The sequence below is a fragment of the Silurus aristotelis genome (assembly GCF_946808225.1).
Source record: "Silurus aristotelis genome assembly, chromosome: 7".
Classification (NCBI taxonomy): domain Eukaryota; kingdom Metazoa; phylum Chordata; class Actinopteri; order Siluriformes; family Siluridae; genus Silurus; species Silurus aristotelis.
The window spans coordinates 9,095,147-9,116,684 of record NC_139580.1 but is presented as its reverse complement, the minus strand read 5'-3'; the positions used below and the strand labels follow the sequence as shown (position 1 = coordinate 9,116,684).

Below are 21,538 nucleotides of genomic sequence, written 5' to 3'. Positions count from 1 at the left end.
AATGTCACCTTCTGTCCATTTCCATGTGCGCGCAGTCCTTCTTTCTGGCATCCATGACAATTCCTCCACGTGTGTCATCCTGCATGCAAAACACCGACGGCACTTATTCCCACATCTCTGCGCGTGCGTTGACATTACTATACGCGTTAGGATTAAGAGGCTTTGAGTGGTTTACACGGATGATCATATGGGTGTGGATTTTAAGATTTTAGTCCATGCATAAGATGTGTGCAATAGATAGATAGATAGATAGATAGATAGATAGATAGATAGATAGATAGATAGATAGATAGATAGATAGATAGATAGATAGATAGATAGATAGATAGATAGATAGATAGATAGATAGATAGATAGATAGATAGATAGATAGATAGATAGATAGATAGATAGATAGATAGATAGATAGATAGATAGATAGCACAGTTTTTCCCCTGTTGCATGCTAAAACGTGATTATAATAAATATATAGAGAGCATAAATGTTCTTATAAAGAGGATTCATGTGTCTCTCTGTAGCAGTGAGAAAGAAATTCCTGACCTGCAATATGCTATATCGTAATCTTTAGAAACATAATCGGAATTATTTTTTAAAAAAAGTAATAATAATAATAATAATAATAATAATAATAATAATAATAATAATAATAACAGCAACAATTAAAATAATAATTAACTTTAGTCGCATTCCTAAGGGGGGAGAGATAAATATGCACGCGCCCCCACGCACGCTTCACGAGTCGGCTTTAGTTTGTTATGGCGCGCTGGGCAGCTTTCACCAGGGACACACCCCCTTGCACCTCCACCCACACCCACACACACACACGCGTGCGTACACACATGCATACATACGTACACCCTAAACCACCCCACCTCACCAACACCAACACCCCCCCCCCCCCCCCACACACACACACACACACACACACACACACACACCCTCCCGTTCCCAAAACTTGGCCGTGACTGTCGGCGCTTCTGATTGGTCGCTTGGCCGCGGCGACGTGACAACACCTGCTCGACCGATTCATCACCACTGACAGGTCGGGCCGCGGGAGATATAGGCAGCATCCATCCCGTTTCAGCGCGCTCATTCCTGACAAGAGAACACGCCAGCATATATATACACACACACACACACACACACACACACACACACACACACACACACACACACACACACACACAAACACTCCGCGTCTTTGAGATACCCGATTATCCAAGGTGTCTCGGAAAATAATAATAACAATTAAAAAAAAAAAAAAAAAAAATATATATATATATATATATATATATATATATATTTTTTTTTTTTTTTTTTTTTCTTTTTCAGAGAGAGAGTGAGAGAGAGAGAGAGAGAGAGAGAGAGATAGAGCGAGAAAGAGAGAGAGAGAGAGAGAGAGATAGATAGATAGAAAGAGAGAGAGTGAAAGAGAGAGGGGGAGAGAGAGAGAGAGAAAGAGAGAGAGAAAATGTTGGCCAGGTTCGCGGTGGCGCTGCTCGTTCTCTCGGTTCTGGCGCTGACGGAGGGAACAGACACTACCGACGCACATGAGAGTCACCCGGAAAAAGCGGCGAGCCCGAACCAGAAAGGACGACTCTCCTTGCACAATACGGGTAAGACACGAAAGAGCACATTCAGCTGAACAATACCTACTAATACTACTGTTACCTGAGTTTATAGAATTAAAAAAAAAAAGATTTTTTTGCGCAAAAACACTGCAGCGTTCCTGGCTGCGGTAAATGACACCGTAACAGCCCCGTTCCGCGGCCGTGTACTTCTGATACCGCCGTATCATTGGTTAATTGATCGGAAAATGGCCACGCTGCGTTTTCTGATCTCGAGGAAAGACTAGCACGCTGTAAATACACGAAGATGCGGAAATCCAATAGCTTCGTAAACTATTAATAGCGCGGCGCAAGGTACGGCGAACGAGAGGTAATGTAGACGCGTGCGTTTTTATGACTGTTTATTGGAGTGTGCTTTTCGTTTTTCCTCGTACTACTGTTTGCATTCTGCAAAAGCCTCACAGGCGTCCGCATTCTAGGAATTGCTCAGCTTTATTCTTGGACGTCGAGCGAAACTCGGTGTCGACGGAGCGTCGCGCGCTCGCAAGCCAGATCTCGGTCGGCGCAACTTTCCCGGAGGCGCGCCCGCGCCGCACGAGCGATGCAACCAGCCTTCGCGTTGCACGCGCGTTAACGCCACGCATAACTTTCAGAGAGCGCGACACCGACACTTAGAAAAACCGATTTCCGAAATCCTTCCGTTTAGAATATGGCCGCTTGGAAACGCATGAAACAGGAACTGGTTTACAGCAAACCCGTACACGGCTGGGTACAATGCATCCGGGTATGTGTATGAGTGCAGAATCCCCCCCCCCCCCCCCCTCAATCTGCCGCTTGTAACCCGACGCAAGGCTGCGGCTGACCCGCGCGCTCCGAGCGCATTCCCCCGCGCGCGCCAACACAAGCAGCGCGAAGCGACCGGGAGGCTCACTTTTCCCAGGCGCACGTGCCGATCCTCATCACGCGCAGAGCGCTGCTGTTCACGGAGCTTCATAACGGACTATATTGCACCAGCTATATTACGACCTCCTCAGCGCAGAAACGGGGCGTCGTGCGCATTTTCGATCTAAAAGAAGAAATGCCTTAAGTCATATAGAGTCATATAAAGCTTGAGTCATATAGAATCCAACACCAAATTATGATTGTAATGCAGCTAGATGCACTGGTCTGTTTAATGGTTCATTTAAAGCCCATGTGGCATGGTTCTGGGGAATCTTGTGGATGCTTGGATGCTTAATCATCTTCATTTTCATATAGAACCTTGGCGACAAAGTGAGAAAACGTCTTTTTCACCAAAAGTGTATTTTCACCCGTTAAAGATCATCCAACCACAGTTAGACTAACAAAGTACAGTAAATTACATGACCTGCAAGTGTACAGAAGATAACCCCTTGATTTTATCACTCATGTGACAAGCGTTACTGAAATATATCTAAATTTGTTTTACTAATTGAATGCATTTATAAGAATGCGATTTTGATGATGTCTGTTAGAACATAATTATGTGCATAACTACACATTCCTATACTAATAGCTAAATTTTTAAACTAAAGACTACCGTCAAAGTGCTCATCGTTTCCATGACTTGTTCATGGTTGTGATTTTAACCTGGTTCCATACAGATTGTCTGGATATCGCTCTCTTGTAGGGTTCTACTTTACCTGAACCTTTAAACAATGACAAACTGGTGAATCTCCAGGGGTCTAATATAAAACCTTGATAAGAACTGGGTTTACTGGCCAGTCTTGCAATCCAGAATATGATCATGTGAGCTCCTTTTGTGGTCTATGTAATGAAAAGAGACTTGATCTTTGACTATATGCAGTATGCAAGCCTTTCAAAATTTTTATGTGCTAGAGTCATAAGATGTTTCCATCGCTGTGGCAATGCCAGCCACCATTACATGTTCACATCCAGGCTAGATGTTCTTTTGCTGGCTTGCTACATTGTCATTAGATTTCTTTTGCAGGTTTGCAGCCATTTTCTGGAGTGAGATAAACATAATTTCATCCTGCCCCCCATAGAGTTAACCTTGCTTTTCCACAGCTCAAGCACTCACTGCCAGATGCCTCCCAGTTTGACTTTAATAGCATACCTTAATTACCTCAGCTGCATGCTCTTTCTCTGTGCTAAATCTGTCCTCTAAGTACAGTTCTTACGTTTTCAGTTGAGAAACAAATCCTGAATTAGGCATCAAGTGATCTTCTTACAAGCATACGAGGTAGAAGTTTAGGTCTTTATAAATACTCATTCCATTAGCTTTATTTCGCCTTAAACTCTGCAAGCCCTTTAGCAGGTTGGAGTCTTGTGTAAAAAGAACGGTTGGAGTTTTGTCTGAAAGTGCATTTGTGAGATAAGCTCAAAGGAATCTTAAGATTAGGCTCAAATGTCTGCCTTTTACTAAAGTGACAAATCACATTCTCACTTGCTCTGCTGTCTCAGCTGAGATCCAACACTGTCTAGTGAATGCTGGTGATGTGGGCTGCGGCGTGTTCGAGTGCTTCGAGAACAACTCGTGTGAAATCCGGGGACTACAGGAAATCTGCCTGACCTTCTTGCACAATGCTGGGAAGTTTGACTCTCAGGTAAGGAAAAATGTCTCTTGGTCCCTGAGTGTGACTCTGCTCTTTCACTGAGGTCATGCCCCCTCCAATGGCAGGTGGTCCCAGCCTCGGCTCCAGTTTCACGAGCTGCAGGTGAATTCAGGGAAGAAAGCTTTCAGCCTGAAACATAGCCTCAAGACACTACCTTCTCTGCATCACAGAGGGGCCTTGAACTTTGTGTAGAGCTTTTAACTCGCATTGCAGGAATTGCACTGGCTCATGTTATCCCAGCAGATGCACGGGGGCCCTCTGCTTAAGAACGCTCCGTATTTCAATGTTGGCATTTGTTACCAAATCGTATCTTATGCAGGAGGTCTGCCATACTCTTAAGCAACTGAAAAAAAGAGTTTTGTGTGTTTGCAGGGCAAGTCTTTCATCAAAGATGCACTGAAATGCATGGCCCATGGCCTGAGGCACAAATTCAGCTGCATCAGTCGAAAGTGTCTGGCCATAAAAGACATGGTGTTCCAGCTCCAGCGTGAATGTTACACGAAGCACAACTTGTGTGCGGCGGCAAAGGACAATGTTAATGTCATTGTGGAAATGATCCACTTCCAGGACTTGCTCCCAAAAGGGTGAGTGCTCACACACAGTTACAAGCCAGTCTTTTACCCAGTTCCCTGCGTGTTCTTTCCTTTATATGGAGTGCTGCTAAGTGAACCTGCCAAGCAAACCAACAAAGACACATTAAATGTCACATCTCTTTACACTTAAATTTGCATAAGAAAAGGACTACAGTGTCCAAACCAACGTTTGCAAATTTTTGTTTTCTAAAATCGTAAAAAATAAGCATCTAAATATAGCTAGACAGTAGCATAATGTAAAACTGTATTATCTATGTTTGTGCAGAGACTTGCATAATGGCACCGCTTAAGTCAGAAGTGTTAAATGGGTCTTTGTTGAGTCTCATGGAAGGTCCATTCTATCATCGGTACAGTGACATAACCCACCAGTTTAGTGGCTTGCCTGCGTAGTGAGCTAGAACTCAAGCATTTTGCCAGAAGTCCTGAAATTCCACATGGTCCAAAATGTGCACTATTTGGTTTTGTACTTTGCAACATGGTCCTGGAAGCGCAAACTTTGCTTTCTCTCTCTCTCTCTCTCTCTCTCTCTCTCTCTCTCTCTCTCTCTCTCTCTCTCTCTCTCTCTCTCTCTCTCTCTCTCTCTCTCTTTTTTAGGCCATATGTAGAATTGGTGAATATCTTACTAGCCTGTGGTGAAGAAGTAAAGGAGGCCATTAGCAGAAGTGTGCGGATACAATGTGAGCAAAACTGGGGAGCACTCTGCCACAGCCTGAGCTTCTGTTCATCACCACCGCCCCTTGCCCACCAGGAGCGCCACGCAAGCCAACACGAGCACCCAAAAGGTCCGCGTCAAGCAGACAAGGAAAAGCCTGGCAAAGGGGGATCAAGCGCCCATCCAAGAAATCGAGGACAGGGTGCAAGGCGTGCAAGCCTTGATGCCACAATGGCTGAGCAGGAGGACCCTGAGAACACCGACATCCGGAGGTGAAGATCCCTCAAGCACAGACTGAGTAACAGGCCCAGTAAAGCTCTCCTCTTGTCCTTTTCCCCTCCAGCGGTCATTCCAGATCTCCCAGACTGTTTGTTTACTTTTGCAGGGTATTTGTGATGTAGCTCATTTTTGATACTGCAGATCATAGGTTCTTTTGTTTCTTATCACATGACTCTAACATGGCGTTTCTATTTCCTAAGCATACCCCCTGCCCCTCTAAGTTATTTATTTTATTCTTTATGCAATGTTTTAAATATAAAATGTACATATAAATACATGTATATCTATAATTAAACAAACCTGTACAAATATAGCCATTGTATGAAGTACAGATAAACTATATGTAATATAGTATACATAATAAATAAATAGTTACCTTATTTCACCTACTACAATCAAACTGTAGATATGTAACATATTTTGTTTTATTTTTAAGGTTTAACATTTTTGTGTGTATTGTTTTTTGGAATACTTGTTGATTAAATATAAAGAGTACAGTAAAGTACAGGAGTGGCACATAAACAAGATTATTGGTTAAAAAAAAAACAACAGATTCTTTAACAAATAGTTTTCTATTGTTTTTTTTTATTTTTTATTTCTTTTTTGTTAAAAAATGATTTAAGGATGCTCGAAATCAGGCACACACACACACACACACACACACACACACACACACACACACACACACACACACACACACACACTGTAGTTGCTAACATAAAGAAAACGTAGTCACTCACCAGTCCCAGAATGATGAAGTGTCTATGATTATCTCATTTGTATGTCACTTATGCACTATTTGGGATTTACCCCAAACACATTAGTCTGACACAAAAACAGCAGCAGCTCACAGAGTGTGTCATGGAAAGCCAGGCTGCTTGTGTTCTAGCCAACCCTTCAGACAACTCTACCAGTTCCAAGCAGAAAAAAATAGCAGCCCTCACTCTCTCCACTGAAAAGAGGCAGCGTTTGGAGCCATAATAAACTGGCCTAAGACCTAGAAACTAGGTTAAGTCTACACAAGAAGCGAAAGTTATTACGGACACGACCATTGAAAAGACCACCTTTGCTAAAGCCATAGGAGAATAAAATGCATCAATTATGCGTGTCACTGCATAATTTGCCCATTTTTGGTGGTCGCAATATATCACCACTTGCCCGCAGTACTGCGTACAGGCAAAAGTTGTGAACATTTTTTTGTTAGATTTCCTGATTAGTTTTGAACTAAATTATATAATTGCAAATGCAATCCTCTGTTGAGCACCATGAGCATTCTTGATTAAATAACTAAATGTTAAAACTAATCAATACATTTTATAAAGAACTAGTGAGAATGGATGTACATAATGCAGATAAGACAGTGTAACACCTTTATATTTATGGCTGTGATGTTGCATTTTCATGCATTTATACTATAAAAGGTATTTTAATGATGTGCAATTAAATATTTTTCAATTATTACAGATAATAGTAATATGGTCATATGTTATATTGTATGTGTCTGGAATGTTGCCCAATTTGTGTACTTATATATTGTGGCAAATAAGAAGTCATGTCTTGTTTGGATAATCTTGAAATCCATCAGTATTTAGTGTCGGTTTATCAGTACTCATTATATAGCAATATATATTTAAACTACTTATTAAAGTAGTTGGACAGTTTTGCTATTAAATTTCTGCATTTGCATTGTTGTAATGTTATTTTACACTGAAACATATGGCCAAGTGAGCTTGACACCACGTCTGGATTTACACACAAGCTGTGATTATTTCACACCACAGAGTACATAGGCATTAATCATGCTACTGTGGGGTCCAAGCAGGCACTGATTCTAAGAATCTGCTCTCTCTTAGGGGAAAAACAGCAAGCCTTAATGCTATCCAGCACCAATAATCTAAAGAGAGCTCCACGAAACTGGCACATAAAGCTGTCAGAGTGTGTGGCATGGCCTTGGCCCCCAGCCATGCCATGGCAGCAAGCACGTCCTTCATGCTGTTGCAGAATCCCACAGGCCCGCCTGGGAAAAAAATGCTCTGTCTCTCTCTCGCTGTGTGTCTCATCGTAAATAAGCTCCCCTACGTTTTGGCCCAGGCCGTGCCGTCATTGGGCTGCAGATCTATAAACAAGCTTTACTGGGCCCCGGTGGGCACGGCTGCATCTGAAACATGACTGACCAGTGGCGCAACAAAGTGGCCTTTTTGAAAAGTCTCGGATTTACAGGACTGGAGGTGTGGGGGATCTGGTCTGGATCGTCAAAGACGCGCAGTCAGCCTTCCAGTAGGTTTTATGAACCTATATTCAGGAGCAAGTTAGCGTAAACACTCGTGCTTTTTATTACAACCACACAACATTCTCTTATTACTGGGATGTCATACTGCACACTCTGTCCAGTTTTTTTACAACGAGTCAGCTGAACATGTCACATTCTGGCGGGGTGAGTTACATGCAGAGTAACTCGAAGTCCAGACAGGTGAGAGATTTATAGCTTCAGCATTGATACTCGGGTTTACACTCAAAACAAGCCGGGATGTGAACTAGAGGTAGCTCAGTAAATAAGGCTCTGAGTTAACTATCAGAATGTCGGGGTTCAAGCCCCGGTTTTGCCAAGCTGCTACTCTTTGTGCTTCTGATCAAGGCCCTTAACCATCAGTGCTCCAGTTGTAATGTATCATGGCTGACTCTGTACTTTGACCCCAGCTTCTTAACATCACTGGGATATGAGAAGAAAGAATTTCACTTGTGATGTAAAGACCTTTCTAAAGCAAATCACTTGGAATGTTTCCAAATCAAACTTGTAGGAATGTTCATGACATCAAAGTTGCTATAACAATTGTTTCATATACATTTATATGTTCTTATTTGACAAAGGTTCACAAACTTTTAGGCCTAGAACTAGTCCCCAATTATCAAAATCAAGATCCTAAACCTTCAACCGGTTAAGATCTGGTAGGAACCTGATAAAAGTTCACTAGTAAGATGCTTTAGATCAAATCTACAGGCAAATGCGTTCTGAGCACCTCAAGACTGACCTTAAAAGACTCTGGTATCACTGATCTGTTGAAAAAAAAAGAGCAGGTTTGTTTGAAGAACAGTAATGCATTACTGCCCTCTTGAGGTCACTGTTTGTCATTGATAAAAAAAAATATTTTCCTCTAGATATTATTTTACTCTAGTTATTTATGTTTCATTGAGTTTATATTTTTTTTTATGTAGTTTTACAAAGAAAACAAGGCTTCCAAAAATAAAACTGGTTTTGTAACAGCTCATGGGAGCTCATTGTCGGTTATTTATCGTGTTATGAAAAGGTTAAATGTAAAGCTTCAAATTAATATCTGGATCAAAAACAAAACAAACAAGCAAACAAACAAATGTACCAATTTTAAATTGGCAAATATAAAGCTTTTGATGGCCTTGACAACAAATCAATGGTAAATATGAAAGAAATGCACTTCTGAGATCACTTGTACCACCATGTACTTGCTTTCTTTGCTGCAGTGAACTTTTTATGGAAAGACAAGATACAGGAAAATTCACTTCTATAGTCTTCTTGTATACAAGGCAAAGACAGTGATAATGATTAAAATATTTGATGTAAAATTAAAACTGGGATTTTTATTTTCTACATTGATGCATCCTATATCAGGCCTGATAATAAAACGTTAAATAGAACTCAGATTGATATAGTAGAGAAATATATATTACACCCCTCACATTTCAGCAAACAATATCTCAAGTGACAGGACTATAGAAATGAAACTTGGATATATTTACATTATTTTATACATTATTGTCTAAATATCTGGCGACAAAAGTGAGTACACCCTAAGTGATAACAGCTGTATGTTGTTTATCCATGGAAAGCCACATGTCATATTCATTATGTTCATGTTTTAGTGTGCTTCACAGGACCATACAAATGTGTGTATCTTGATGGCCTAGACTATAAGAAGATCGATAACACCCTCAAACTGAGTTACAGTACAGAGGACAGGGTATACAGAGGTTTTTTCCAGACGGGTTCCACTTCGAACAGCCCTCGCAAGAGAAAGGAATCGAGTTCTCGTGCTGTGTGTCAGGTGCAGAAACTGGCTTTAAAAAACAGACACGAGTGCTGTAGCATTGCTTTAGAGGTTTCAGAAGTGAAAGGTCCACTTAAAAGGTCCATTAAAATCACTAATGACCTGTTTTTAGCTTCAGACCAAGGCTACATTTCTCAGTTAGTTTTTACTAGATCTTAGTGCTGCATTCAACACTATAGATCATGATTTTCTCCTAGATCGCTGACAAAATTACATCGGCATTAAGGGACAGGCATTAAGCTGGTTTAAATCCTACCTGTCTGATCATTACCATTTTGTAGACTTAAATGGAGAGCTTTCCGGGTAATGCAAGTAAATTATGGCGTGCCACAAGGTTCAGTTCTAGGACCCCTGCTTTTCACAATATATATGCTTCTCTTAGGAAATATTATTAGAAGGCATGGGATTAGCTTCCACTGTTGCGCTTATGATGCCCAGCTAAATATCTCATAAAAAACAGACGATACAGCTTAATTGATAGTGTGTTAAAGAACTAAAAGACTGAATGACTCATAACTTTCTATTATTAAATTCTGATAAGACGGAGATTTTGCTCATCGGCCCAAACACCAGTACACAGAAGCACTAGCATTTCAACCTGCATTTAGACGGATGTTCTGTAACTATTAGTTCAACAGTAAAAGACCTGGGAGTTATTTTAGAAAGCAACTTGTCTTCTAAAAATCATATCAACCATGTTACAAAAACAGCCTTCTTCCACCTTAGAAATATTGCTAAGCTGAGAAACATATTATCTAAATCTGATGAAGAGAAGCTCGTCCATGCGTTCATGTTCTCACAAGGTCGAGAAAATATGACCATATAACCCCAATCTTATCATCCCTACACTGGCTGCCTGTTAAGTTTCGACTACAAACTACTGCTTCTTACTTACAAAACACTAAGTGGTTTAGCTCCCAATTATCTTTCCAGTCTTCTAACACGCTACAATCCGTCACGCTCACTGAGATCTCAAAACTCTGGGCTTCTAGTAGTTTCTAGAATAGCAAAGTCCACTAAAGGTGGTGGAGCATTTTCACATTTGGCTCCTAAACTTTGGTATAGTCTTCCTGACAGTGTTCGTGGCTCAGACACACTCTCCCAGTTTAAATGCAGATTAAAAACGTATTTACGTGTTTAAAGGCTCTGGCATGGAGAAGCTGGTGTTAGATCTATTATGATCGCAAATGTTGAGCCATTTTATGAGTTGCTCAGTAGCTCCTAGTTTTATAACCACAAATAACTGTATAAGACTGTAGAAAGAACATTACTCATAAACTTACATTCCAGTGCTCATGTTAGTTCTCACTCTCCTGTATTCTGTATTGCTTAAAGACCATGATCACAGTCTTGATGTCACCCAAATGAGGATGGGGTTCCATTTTGAGTCTGGTTCCTCTCAAGGTTTCGTCCTCATAACATCTAAGGGAGTTTTTACTTGTCACAGTTGCCACGGCTACTCATCAGGGATAAATATACACCATTCACCTTAACTGTTGATTTCTGTAAAGCTGCTTTGAGACAATGTTGGTTTTGAAAAGCGCTATAGAAATAAACTTTACCTGACTTGTCTTTTGCTTACAGTCAAGCATTGTGGTGGTATCATCATGGTCTGGGGCTGCATGAGTGCTGCTCATACTTGGGAGCTGTGGTTCAATGAGGGAAACATGGATTTCAACATGTACTCTGACATTCTGAAGCAGAACACAATGCCCTCTTTCAGAAACTGGGCTAAATGGCAGATTTCATAGTAACGACTCCAAACACACCATCAAGATGACAACTGCCTTGCTAAAGAGGAAGGTGATGGAGTGGCCAAGTAAGTTTTCAGACCTAAACCTTATTAAGCATTTGTGGAGCATCCTCAAGCAGAGGGTGGAGAAGCGCCATGTGTCCAACATTCATCAGCTTCGTAAAGTCATTATGGAGGCATGGAAGAGGATCCCAAAAACAACCTGTGCAGCTCGGATGAATTCCATACCCAGGAGGATTTAAACAGTGCATGATAGCAGTTTGGACACAGTTTTGACATGTTCACTTAGGTTGTACTCACATTTGTTGCCAGCTATTTTGAGAATAATAGTTGTATGTTGAGTTATTTTCAGAGAACAGTAAATCTAAACTGCTATACAAGCTGCACATTGACTACTCTAAAATATATCCAAGTTTAATTACTACTGTATATTATTGTATCTTCAGAACATTTACCAAAATGGTTGCTGAATAGTGAGTGGTGTGCTAACTTTTGTGAGATACTGTACCCACACACCCCCACACACACACATAACAGAAAAACAAGACATTTGGGGCAACACACTACTTAATTATTGATTGATTATTACAACAGCATGGAAGTGAGTGAACTTAATCTTATTTCATCTAATGGTATTTTAATGTGCAACAGTTAGAATGCATATTTATTATGATTATTATAAATCTGATATATCAGGATATACATATATGGTTATATTCTCTATAATGTTTCATTTTACTGCTGAATAAATTTGTGTGTGTGTTCGAATAATTTGTGACAGTAACGAATTTTACAAACAAACACAGGCTCTCACATCTGGTCCTGGAGACCCTCTTTTCCTGCACATTTTAGTGTTTTCCACACTTCAACACACCTGATTCAACTATCATCAACTATCATCAGCGAATTAATATCTCTTCCTGAGTTGAAGTGGTTGAGTTAGAACAGCAAAACAGTAAGATTTACAGGACATAACCAGGATGTGTGTAACCCAGGACAGGGTTGGGAACCTGTTTAGTAACATTGCTTGGTTTACATGATATCTGTTTAGAAAAGGAACTGCCTAAAAGACGTAAGTGTTTGCCTACAATACAGCACACATAAACAACGTTGCTTTAAAGCTCAGTACTGCGCAACATAATGTGACCATTAGGCCAAAAATATCAAAAAGTACAGTGTTGTCTGAATGCATATGAAGTCTGGACAGAATGTGTAATCATACATCTTGTACTTTAAACAGATGCTTTTTTTTTTTTTTTTTTTTTTACAGAAAAGAGCCTTTATAAGAGAGATTGCAATGGTAAAAAAAAAAAAAAGAAAAGAAAATAAGAAAAAGAAATAGGAATTTTAGAGAATGAGAAAACTGCAGTAAAGGACCAACACATAATTTCTTCAATACATGTGATACCACACATCTCAGAACTCACATACTCAAAATACTGACTATAAATACTGTCACAATTAAAGACTGATAAAAGAGTCATGATCATGTTCACCTCTAAGAAAGAACCGTATGTATGTATGTATGTATGTATGTATGTATGTATGTATGTATGTATGTATGTATGTATGTATGTATGAATATATGTATGTATGTATGTATGTATGTATGTATGTATGTATGTATGTATGTATGTATGTATGTATGTATGTATGTATGTATTTATTTATTTATTTATGTATGTATGTATGTATGTATGTATGTATGTATGTATGTATGTATGAATATATGTATGTATGTATGTATGTATGTATGTATGTATGTATGTATGTATGTATGTATGTATGAATATATGTATGTATGTATGTATGTATGTATTTATTTATTTATTTATGTATGTATGTATGTATGTATGTATGTATGTATGTATGAATATATGTATGTATGTATGTATGTATGTATGTATGTATGTATGTATGTATGTATGTATGTATGTATGTATGAATATATGTATGTATGCATGTATGTATGTATGTATGTATGTATGTATGTATGTATGTATGTATGAATATATGTATGTATGTATGTATGTATGTATGTATGTATGTATGTATGTATGTATGTATGTTTGTATGTATGTATGAATATATGTATGTATGTATGTATGTATGAATATATGTATGTATGTATGTATGTATGTATGTATGTATGTATGTATGTATGTATGTATGTATGTATGTATGTATGAATATATGTATGTATGTATGTATGTATGTATGTATGTATGTATGTATGTATGTATGTATGTATGAATATATGTATGTATGTATGTATGTATGTATGTATGTATGAATGTATGTATGTATGTATGTATGTATGTATGTATGTATGCATTTATGTATGTATGTATGTATGTATGTATGTTTGTATGTATGTATGAATATATGTATGTATGTATGAATATATGTATGTATGTATGTATGTATGTATGTATGTATGTATGTATGTATGTATGTATGTATGAATATATGTATGTATGTATGTATGTATGTATGTATGTATGTATGTATGTATGTATGAATATATGTATGTATGTATGTATGTATGTATGTATGTATGTATGTATGTATGAATGCATGTATGTATGGGTTTTAGCCTTGTACAGGTTCAAATGATCCAAAAATTATTTCAAAACCGATAAAATAAAAATAATAAAAACATTTCTTATACAAAAGTCTTATACAAAGCAACTTACAATTTTCCCATTTGATTAAGTGAATGACAATTTATGCAATCTATGAGAAAATTTAACATGAACAGTCCACAAATACGCATATTTTAGAACATGGGAGAAATCGAAGAACCCAAAAAAACCACACATAAGAAACCAACAGTAAACAGACCAACAAAAAAAGGTGCTTCAACAGAAATAAATATAGAGCACTTGTCCACAAAATCTAAATAAATTATAGGCATCAGACAAAACCCGATGTTAAAAGAGGCACCAGCAAGGGGAGACAAAACTCACAGGGAGATGACAGACATCATGCTGATGTTCCTCACACATCCACTCAAACACAGTGCGGTCTAGTGGGAGAGGAGGGAAAGTATGTTAGCATGTGTATGATCTGCTACATACATCTTTAACTGAAACGCAAAAAGAAATCCAGTATGTGAGTCAGATGATATGGATCACTCATTTTTTATTCAGACTACCATTTCCTCTCACTCTTTAATGTCTAAGTTTAGGGGTGAGTTAAGCCTCCTAATAGTCTGGTCATGACTTTATAACATTTCTAAAGAATGTCAATAGAAATTAGGTGCAGGTTTGATGTCATTCGCTTGTACCTTTTAAACACGTATAATACCAGCCAGTATTACAAGTTTTGGAACCTTGCCTGGAACCGATCTTTTATTCTAGTTTATATTAAGTGTCATAAAAACAAATAAAATAGCAGTTTCATAACTGTTAAATAATAAAAAAGTTAAACAAGTGTTCCGAAGAAGACATTAAATGTAAGTATTTAAGTTCACTCACATACCTACTAAATTAGACCCTTTTTAAAGAAGACACGCATATATATATATATATATATATATATATATATATATATATATATATATATATATATATATATATATATATATATATATATATATATAACTCGTAGACTGGATATTGCTGAATTAACATGATTAGACTATTAATATTAAGCCTTGTTGGTTTATAAAATTTAAATCGCAGACATTTCTAATTTCCAGACGCCTACGATTTTACAATGTTAAAAAGAAGATTCACAAAAGATTATGCAAAACAATTAGCTTTTTGCCACTGAATTCAACAGATAATTTAAAGAGGACTAAAGCACTGTTTTATCATGTAATTATGAGAAAAAGGAGTACAGTGCTGAGAATTACTGTATTACATCTTTAATTTCAAGTGTGAATACATTAATATTCCTCTAAAAACGTTAATGGTTCAAGCACAAATAAATAATGTTTTCAAGCAAAATCCATAGTCTTCAACTTCAGCTCCATCAATCAAGTTTATTGATTACAATTAGAGATGATTCTCTTTAAAGCAGGGTTTTTTTTTTTGCACTCGCTTAAAATATTTTTAAATGAATTTAACTGGTCTTTTTTTTTTTTTTTTTTTTTTTTTTTTTACAAATTAAGATTTGTAAACAAAATTAACCAAGTAGTTACTAAAAAAAGAATGAGTAATGCTACAAATGCATTTCATTTTAAGACTCGTGGTCTTGGTTTGCCCTGAAAGCTTCATATCGATCTGTTCAAAGAACAAGGAACAAGGAAAACTTCCTACTTGTATCTCAATATGTGTCTGTTTAGAATATGTTGTCTGTTCTTTCACTTAATTATACTTTATTCAAAAAAATCATTATTTATTACATTTAAATTTTCGTTACACTTGATGGATATATTCTGGGCCATTCCATGACAGGAAACAAGATTGTGGGAAATAAATCAGTAATCAGTAATAATAATTAAAACGGATTCTTAATTAAGGTTTGAAGTTAAAAATATAATAAATTCCATGCTTCCATTTTCAGGAAATTTACTACTGAATTTTCATAAACAACTTTCAGAGAAAGGTTTGCAAGAGGTACAAAGTTAAAAGAAGTCAAGAAAACGACATCTGCAGTGTCAGAAGCCTTAACGGAAAATCCCCAGCAGGAAAAGTATCACTTAATTATGACGAATAGACTCTAGGTGCAAGGACTTTCTGATGTTTTGAAATGCGAGAACCTGAACATCAGTTGAATCTGTGGAAGTAGTCAAAACTATTTTCTGACATCTAACAGAGGACAGGTCAACTAACTCCCTTTGGGATCCACTATAGTACTCTCTGAACACTAATAGACTGTCTAATCTACTGCCAAACTTCTGAACATGAACGAATGATCTCAAGACAAATGGAGAACAAATTGTGCGATGATAAAAGACTTTGGTTCGAATTAGTTCTGATTATTTTTTCATTTTGAATGGTACTTTAATGTCGTGTTTTGTTATACATTTCAGAGATTCTTGTCTAACTTGTGGGGTTTTAGCAGATGCTTATATTTTATTATTTCAAAAAAAGATTCGTTTAAAAAAAAAAGAAGAAGAAGCTATTATTCAAACTATTCAAGAGTTTAAATAAATGTTAGCATGCTGAGATATTAGCACTGGAAAAACATCATGTTAAACATACTAATTAATAAAGAATAAATCATAAATATTTATTAATTCATTTAAAATACATTTGACTTAAATGTAAAGCTCATTTACATTTTTACAATAAACTATTTTTTAAAAACAAATAAAAAAACAATTGCATTTTACTTAATAAGCAGTTTTTTTATTCTCATTATTTTATGTCAACAATCACTACAAGCTCAGAGTCAATTATTTAAAGCCATGGTTGTGGCTACATGTATAATGCAGTACCTTGACTTCCAGTTCAAGGCCACTGTAAGCTGTAGCTCCTTAAAATAATGTGTATAATTTGAAACGAATGTCATGTACGAGATGTGAGAAGCACACAGCAGAACAGAAGGGGCACTTGAGACTGTGTCATTGACACTGGGAGGATCTATACTACTGAAATCATTTATAACAATACATATTAACATTAATATCAGTAAATTAGCAGCAAGAACCTGCACTACAGGGGTTTAAGCCTATAAATATGTAATGCAATTACCAATAAGCAATTCAGTGTTGGTTATGTTAATTTAAAAATAATAATATTAATTTACATTTGAATATTATAGAGATGGGCTATTCGTTGTCTCATAATATGTAATAATCACCTAATGTCAGGTTATGTATACATAGGTATATTAGCTTTAGTAGCAGGATCATTGTACTTTTAGGTTAATCTAGCGATTGACCGAGGAAGTTGGTGAGCAGATGATAGTGAATGTCTTGCACATAATATGGCTCCCCAGCTCACATCACAGCTGCTGAGTTTTTTAAATGGGAGGTAGATTCACCGAGTGAGCACCATCGTTAAAAGCCATACTGCACTTTCATTGAGCTATGTTTCTAATTATCTAATATAAATCTCACTTCATTGGACAATTTACAAGAAATTAAATTATTTCTATATTCTTTGCTTCAACTTGACTAGCTCTATCTTTTAATAGAAAATAAGATATAATATATCATCTCCTAACACACCGCATTATTGGAATAATTTTTGTAACAGCAGCTCATTTTAGCCGTGACATAAATAACAGCTTTATATTTATACTTTTGCTCTAATACAATTGTGTATCATCAATCAAAGGAAATTTAATTTAGTCAAAGGACACTCAAACATAAGCTTTAATATTTCATAAATCTTACCACTCTATAACAGTCAGCAAGTTTTTCTAAATCTTTAGGATCATCTTTAAGACAGATAAATTTGTGCTTCTCTGTGTCTTAGTCATTTCAAGAGGGACAGAGGCTGGTGACTCTTTATAGATCCTGCAATTGGGAACACAAGCTGACGTGTCTCTGTGATGTTTTAAAGTATTAAATAGAACTTTAAAAAGTTCAAATGGATGATTTGTTAAATAATTCATAATAATATTAATTTTGTGGAGCAAGTAGAAGGACAGACTCCAGGTCCTGAATGGACTGCTATAAAAATGATAGAATACGGGCACTAAAATTAAACCTATTGTTTATGTTACAGTCAGAACTAGAAAATTATTTGACAATTTTTTTATTATTATTATTCTGTTATGATATTAGTTATTGATAACGATCTAATATAAGATCACACCAACCATGAAAAATATTGTAATTAAGCATCTTTTCATTCTAACACGTTCGGACATGCAAATGATCAGAAGGATGGTTTTATTCGATATTAGATAGTGACGTCATTCATTCACTTTCGACGATTATTTGAGCTTTATTGCATCTTTTCCCTGAAAAGATTTGGTAACCATGAAAAAGGAAAGGAGAATTGCTATTTGATGAGATTTGATTTTCTTCTAAAAAGCAGATATTAACTATTAATGTTTTTGACATTGGCTAATGGCTGTGGTTAAAACACCACCTAAAGTATTGCAGAATGTGTTTTATTTGTTAGCAACTATAACATGTCTATAATAGACAAGGTCAAATGTGGGTTCTCAGGGAGCAAGTATACTGAATATTGTGATAAGGATGTGGATGCCGTTGTGTCTGGAAGTTGCAGGATAACAGCGGATACGCAGGTGAAGAGGCGGAAACACACCCGTCTAGGTCCCAGTAAGCCAGACCAATTTAGATAAGACCCATCGGGCCATTTCAGTTCTCAGACCCGAGAATATCCTCTGCAGGTCACCAAGGAGGAAGTTTTCAAGAACTCTTATCCCCTTGTTTTATCTGCTGCTGGAAGCGCGCTGTTGAAAGACAAACTCTGAGACCCAATTGCGCTCGAACGGGGATGTCGCATCCGACGCATTTAGTGTCCACAGTTACTATACCCCATTTTATACAAAAACTAATATTAAATTAAGACATATATATATATATATATATATATATATATATATATATATATATATATATATATATATATATATATATATATTTATATATATTTATATATATATAATATTAACATTATTACAATTAGTAATGTATATTTATATTTGTATATTAGTAATGTAAAATTATATATATATATATTGGGATGCATTTCTAATTTTAATAATAATGAGAATATAATGCGTGGACCTTACTTTCTTTTTTACCATTCCTCAACCACACCCTCTCTAAAAAGAAAACCCTGTCCATAAATCATCCTGAGAGAAACCAGCTTTCCATAAGCTTAGGCGAGTTTACATTATTTCGCCAATTATTGCAGCGGTGGCCTGCAGGACTGCTCACTCTTCACTGCACCCAAAAGCACTGGCGTTCATTCATCAGCCACGGGGCAGATCTTCCCCTAAAAACACTATAAACACGCAGCCGGAGACACGACGGGACCATTTACACTGCGTACAGCGCCAACCGGGGGAGATAAAAACAAACGATAATGCTGTCTGTCTGCCGTGAGGAATTACAGCTCTCTCTCTCTCTCTCTCTCTCTCTCTCTCTCTCTCTCTCTCTCTCTCTTTCGGAGCGTGCCAAGCTTCTTGCTTTCACACCCGGGCCAAAAACTGCCGGAGACTGTGTTTAGCCCAGAGGAACTGGACATAAATTTAGCATCGGGTTTGTTTATACATTTTTCCATTAGAATTTTAAAGAATTCGGCTTGTGTCATTTCTAGGCTTTTTAGATCTAATGATTATTACATTCAGTTGCATTTAATCTCCAGTTTTATTCAAGAATAGAAGTAAACATTATACATTACAATCTTTTAGGAAAAACATGTTTCTTATTCTGGAAAAGGTGTCAAGGCAGAAGCATTCAGACCTGGGGATCCAAACTGGACATTAAGAGGTTTTACTTCCCCTTAATGTTACACACCTGATTCAACTGCTTATCATTAAGCACTTAAGATCTGTACTCAGTGTGCTGAGGATAAGGACTGGGGGCTATATCCAAAATCAGCCATTAACATTATATACTGTATAAATTTAGGCACCATGCTGCTGTTAAATGTAGACAAGAAGGTTTTATGTGGGATATAACTGACCTGACCTTTATAACTGGGCTGCTGCTGGGTGAATGTGGGTGGCTGCTGGTTTGTTGTCATTTGTTATCACATACCGATAACAGTCAGTGACACCGTGATCTGTCGGTGAAAGACAGTTGAGTTTGTTGGTGCAGGTTTCAGGTTCCAGCACTCTAGCACACAGAATCTTCTCAACCCCCAAGTTTCCCTGAAATAAATACATTAAAGCAAATAAAATGTATTTTTTTTAAAAGAAATCCTTTGTATTAATAGTTCACACATTACTTAACATAATACTTTAATGTATTAGTCAAAAAACAATATTTCAAAACAATAATGTACCAAATCACTATACTATGCCACAATCTTGATTTGGTAATATACTGTATTAGGACTCAGTACCAAACAGTATTTAAAACAATACTACACTACACTACATTACACTACACTACACTACACTACACTATACTATACTATACTATACTATACTATACTATACTATACTATACTATACTATACTAATAATTTCAATGTAAATAGTATTCTGCTTTATTTAAAAGCATGCAGCTCAACAAAATCTAAAGTGTACTATACTATACTATACTATACTATACTATACTATACTATACTATACTATTACATTTAGATGCATGTCCAGCAATTTGTTCATTTGAAAACGTATTTAATTGCAACATGAGAATTATGCTGCTTTAATGAAAAGCATGCATCTGAAGTATTCTGGATGTGTACTATACTATACTATACTATACTATACTATACTATACTATACTATACTATACTATACTATACTGTTCTCTACACCATATGTTTAGTCCCATTTTGGTAAGAACTCTTCTTTGAGTGCAGAAAAGACCCTAAGTTCTAATCGCTATACTATACTATACCTTACTATACTATACTATACTATACTATACTATACTATACTATACTATACTATACTATAACATAACATAACATAACATGACATAACATGACATGACATGACATGACATGACATAACATAACATAACATAACATAACATAACATAACATAACATAACATAACATAACTGTGACCAGGGATTTTCTCATTTATATCCTTTAATATGAAATATGCTGCTTTAATTAAAAGCAAGCATCTGGAAGTGGGCGTGTACTATACTATACTATACTCTACTCTACTCTACTCTATTATACTATACTATACTATACTATACTATACTATACTAAACTATACTCTACTCTATTATACTATACTATACTATACTATACTATACTATACTATACTAAACTATACTCTACTCTACTCTATTATACTATACTATACTATACTATACTATACTATACTATACTATACTATACTATACTAAACTATACTCTACTCTATTATACTATACTATACTATACTATACTATACTATACTATACTATACTATACTAAACTATACTCTACTCTATTATACTATACTATACTATAC

At 36.5% G+C, this 21,538-nt stretch overlaps 1 protein-coding gene across 1 annotated transcript; it reads left to right on the top strand.

The window, feature by feature from the left end:
- The first annotated feature begins 984 nt into the window (after positions 1–984).
- On the top strand, positions 985–7,370 carry stc2a (stanniocalcin 2a). The gene is made up of 4 exons (XM_083547184.1): positions 985–1,616; positions 4,011–4,153; positions 4,535–4,746; positions 5,350–7,370. Exons 1-4 carry the CDS (start codon positions 1,472–1,474, stop codon positions 5,681–5,683), a joined length of 834 nt encoding a protein of 277 aa, XP_083403310.1. The 5' UTR covers positions 985–1,471; the 3' UTR covers positions 5,684–7,370.
- Positions 7,371–21,538: the final 14,168 nt, after the last annotated feature.

What these genes read in the sequence shown, in the direction of transcription:
- stc2a (XM_083547184.1), top strand. Translation starts at nt 1,472, where the DNA reads ATGTTGGCCAGGTTCGCGGTGGCGCTGCTCGTTCTCTCGGTTCTGGCG. An exon ending in ACTCTCCTTGCACAATACGG is followed by an intron (nt 1,617 to 4,010) that starts GTAAGACACGAA and finishes CTGCTGTCTCAG; the next exon opens with CTGAGATCCAACACTGTCTA. An exon ending in CAGGACTTGCTCCCAAAAGG is followed by an intron (nt 4,747 to 5,349) that starts GTGAGTGCTCAC and finishes TCTCTTTTTTAG; the next exon opens with GCCATATGTAGAATTGGTGA.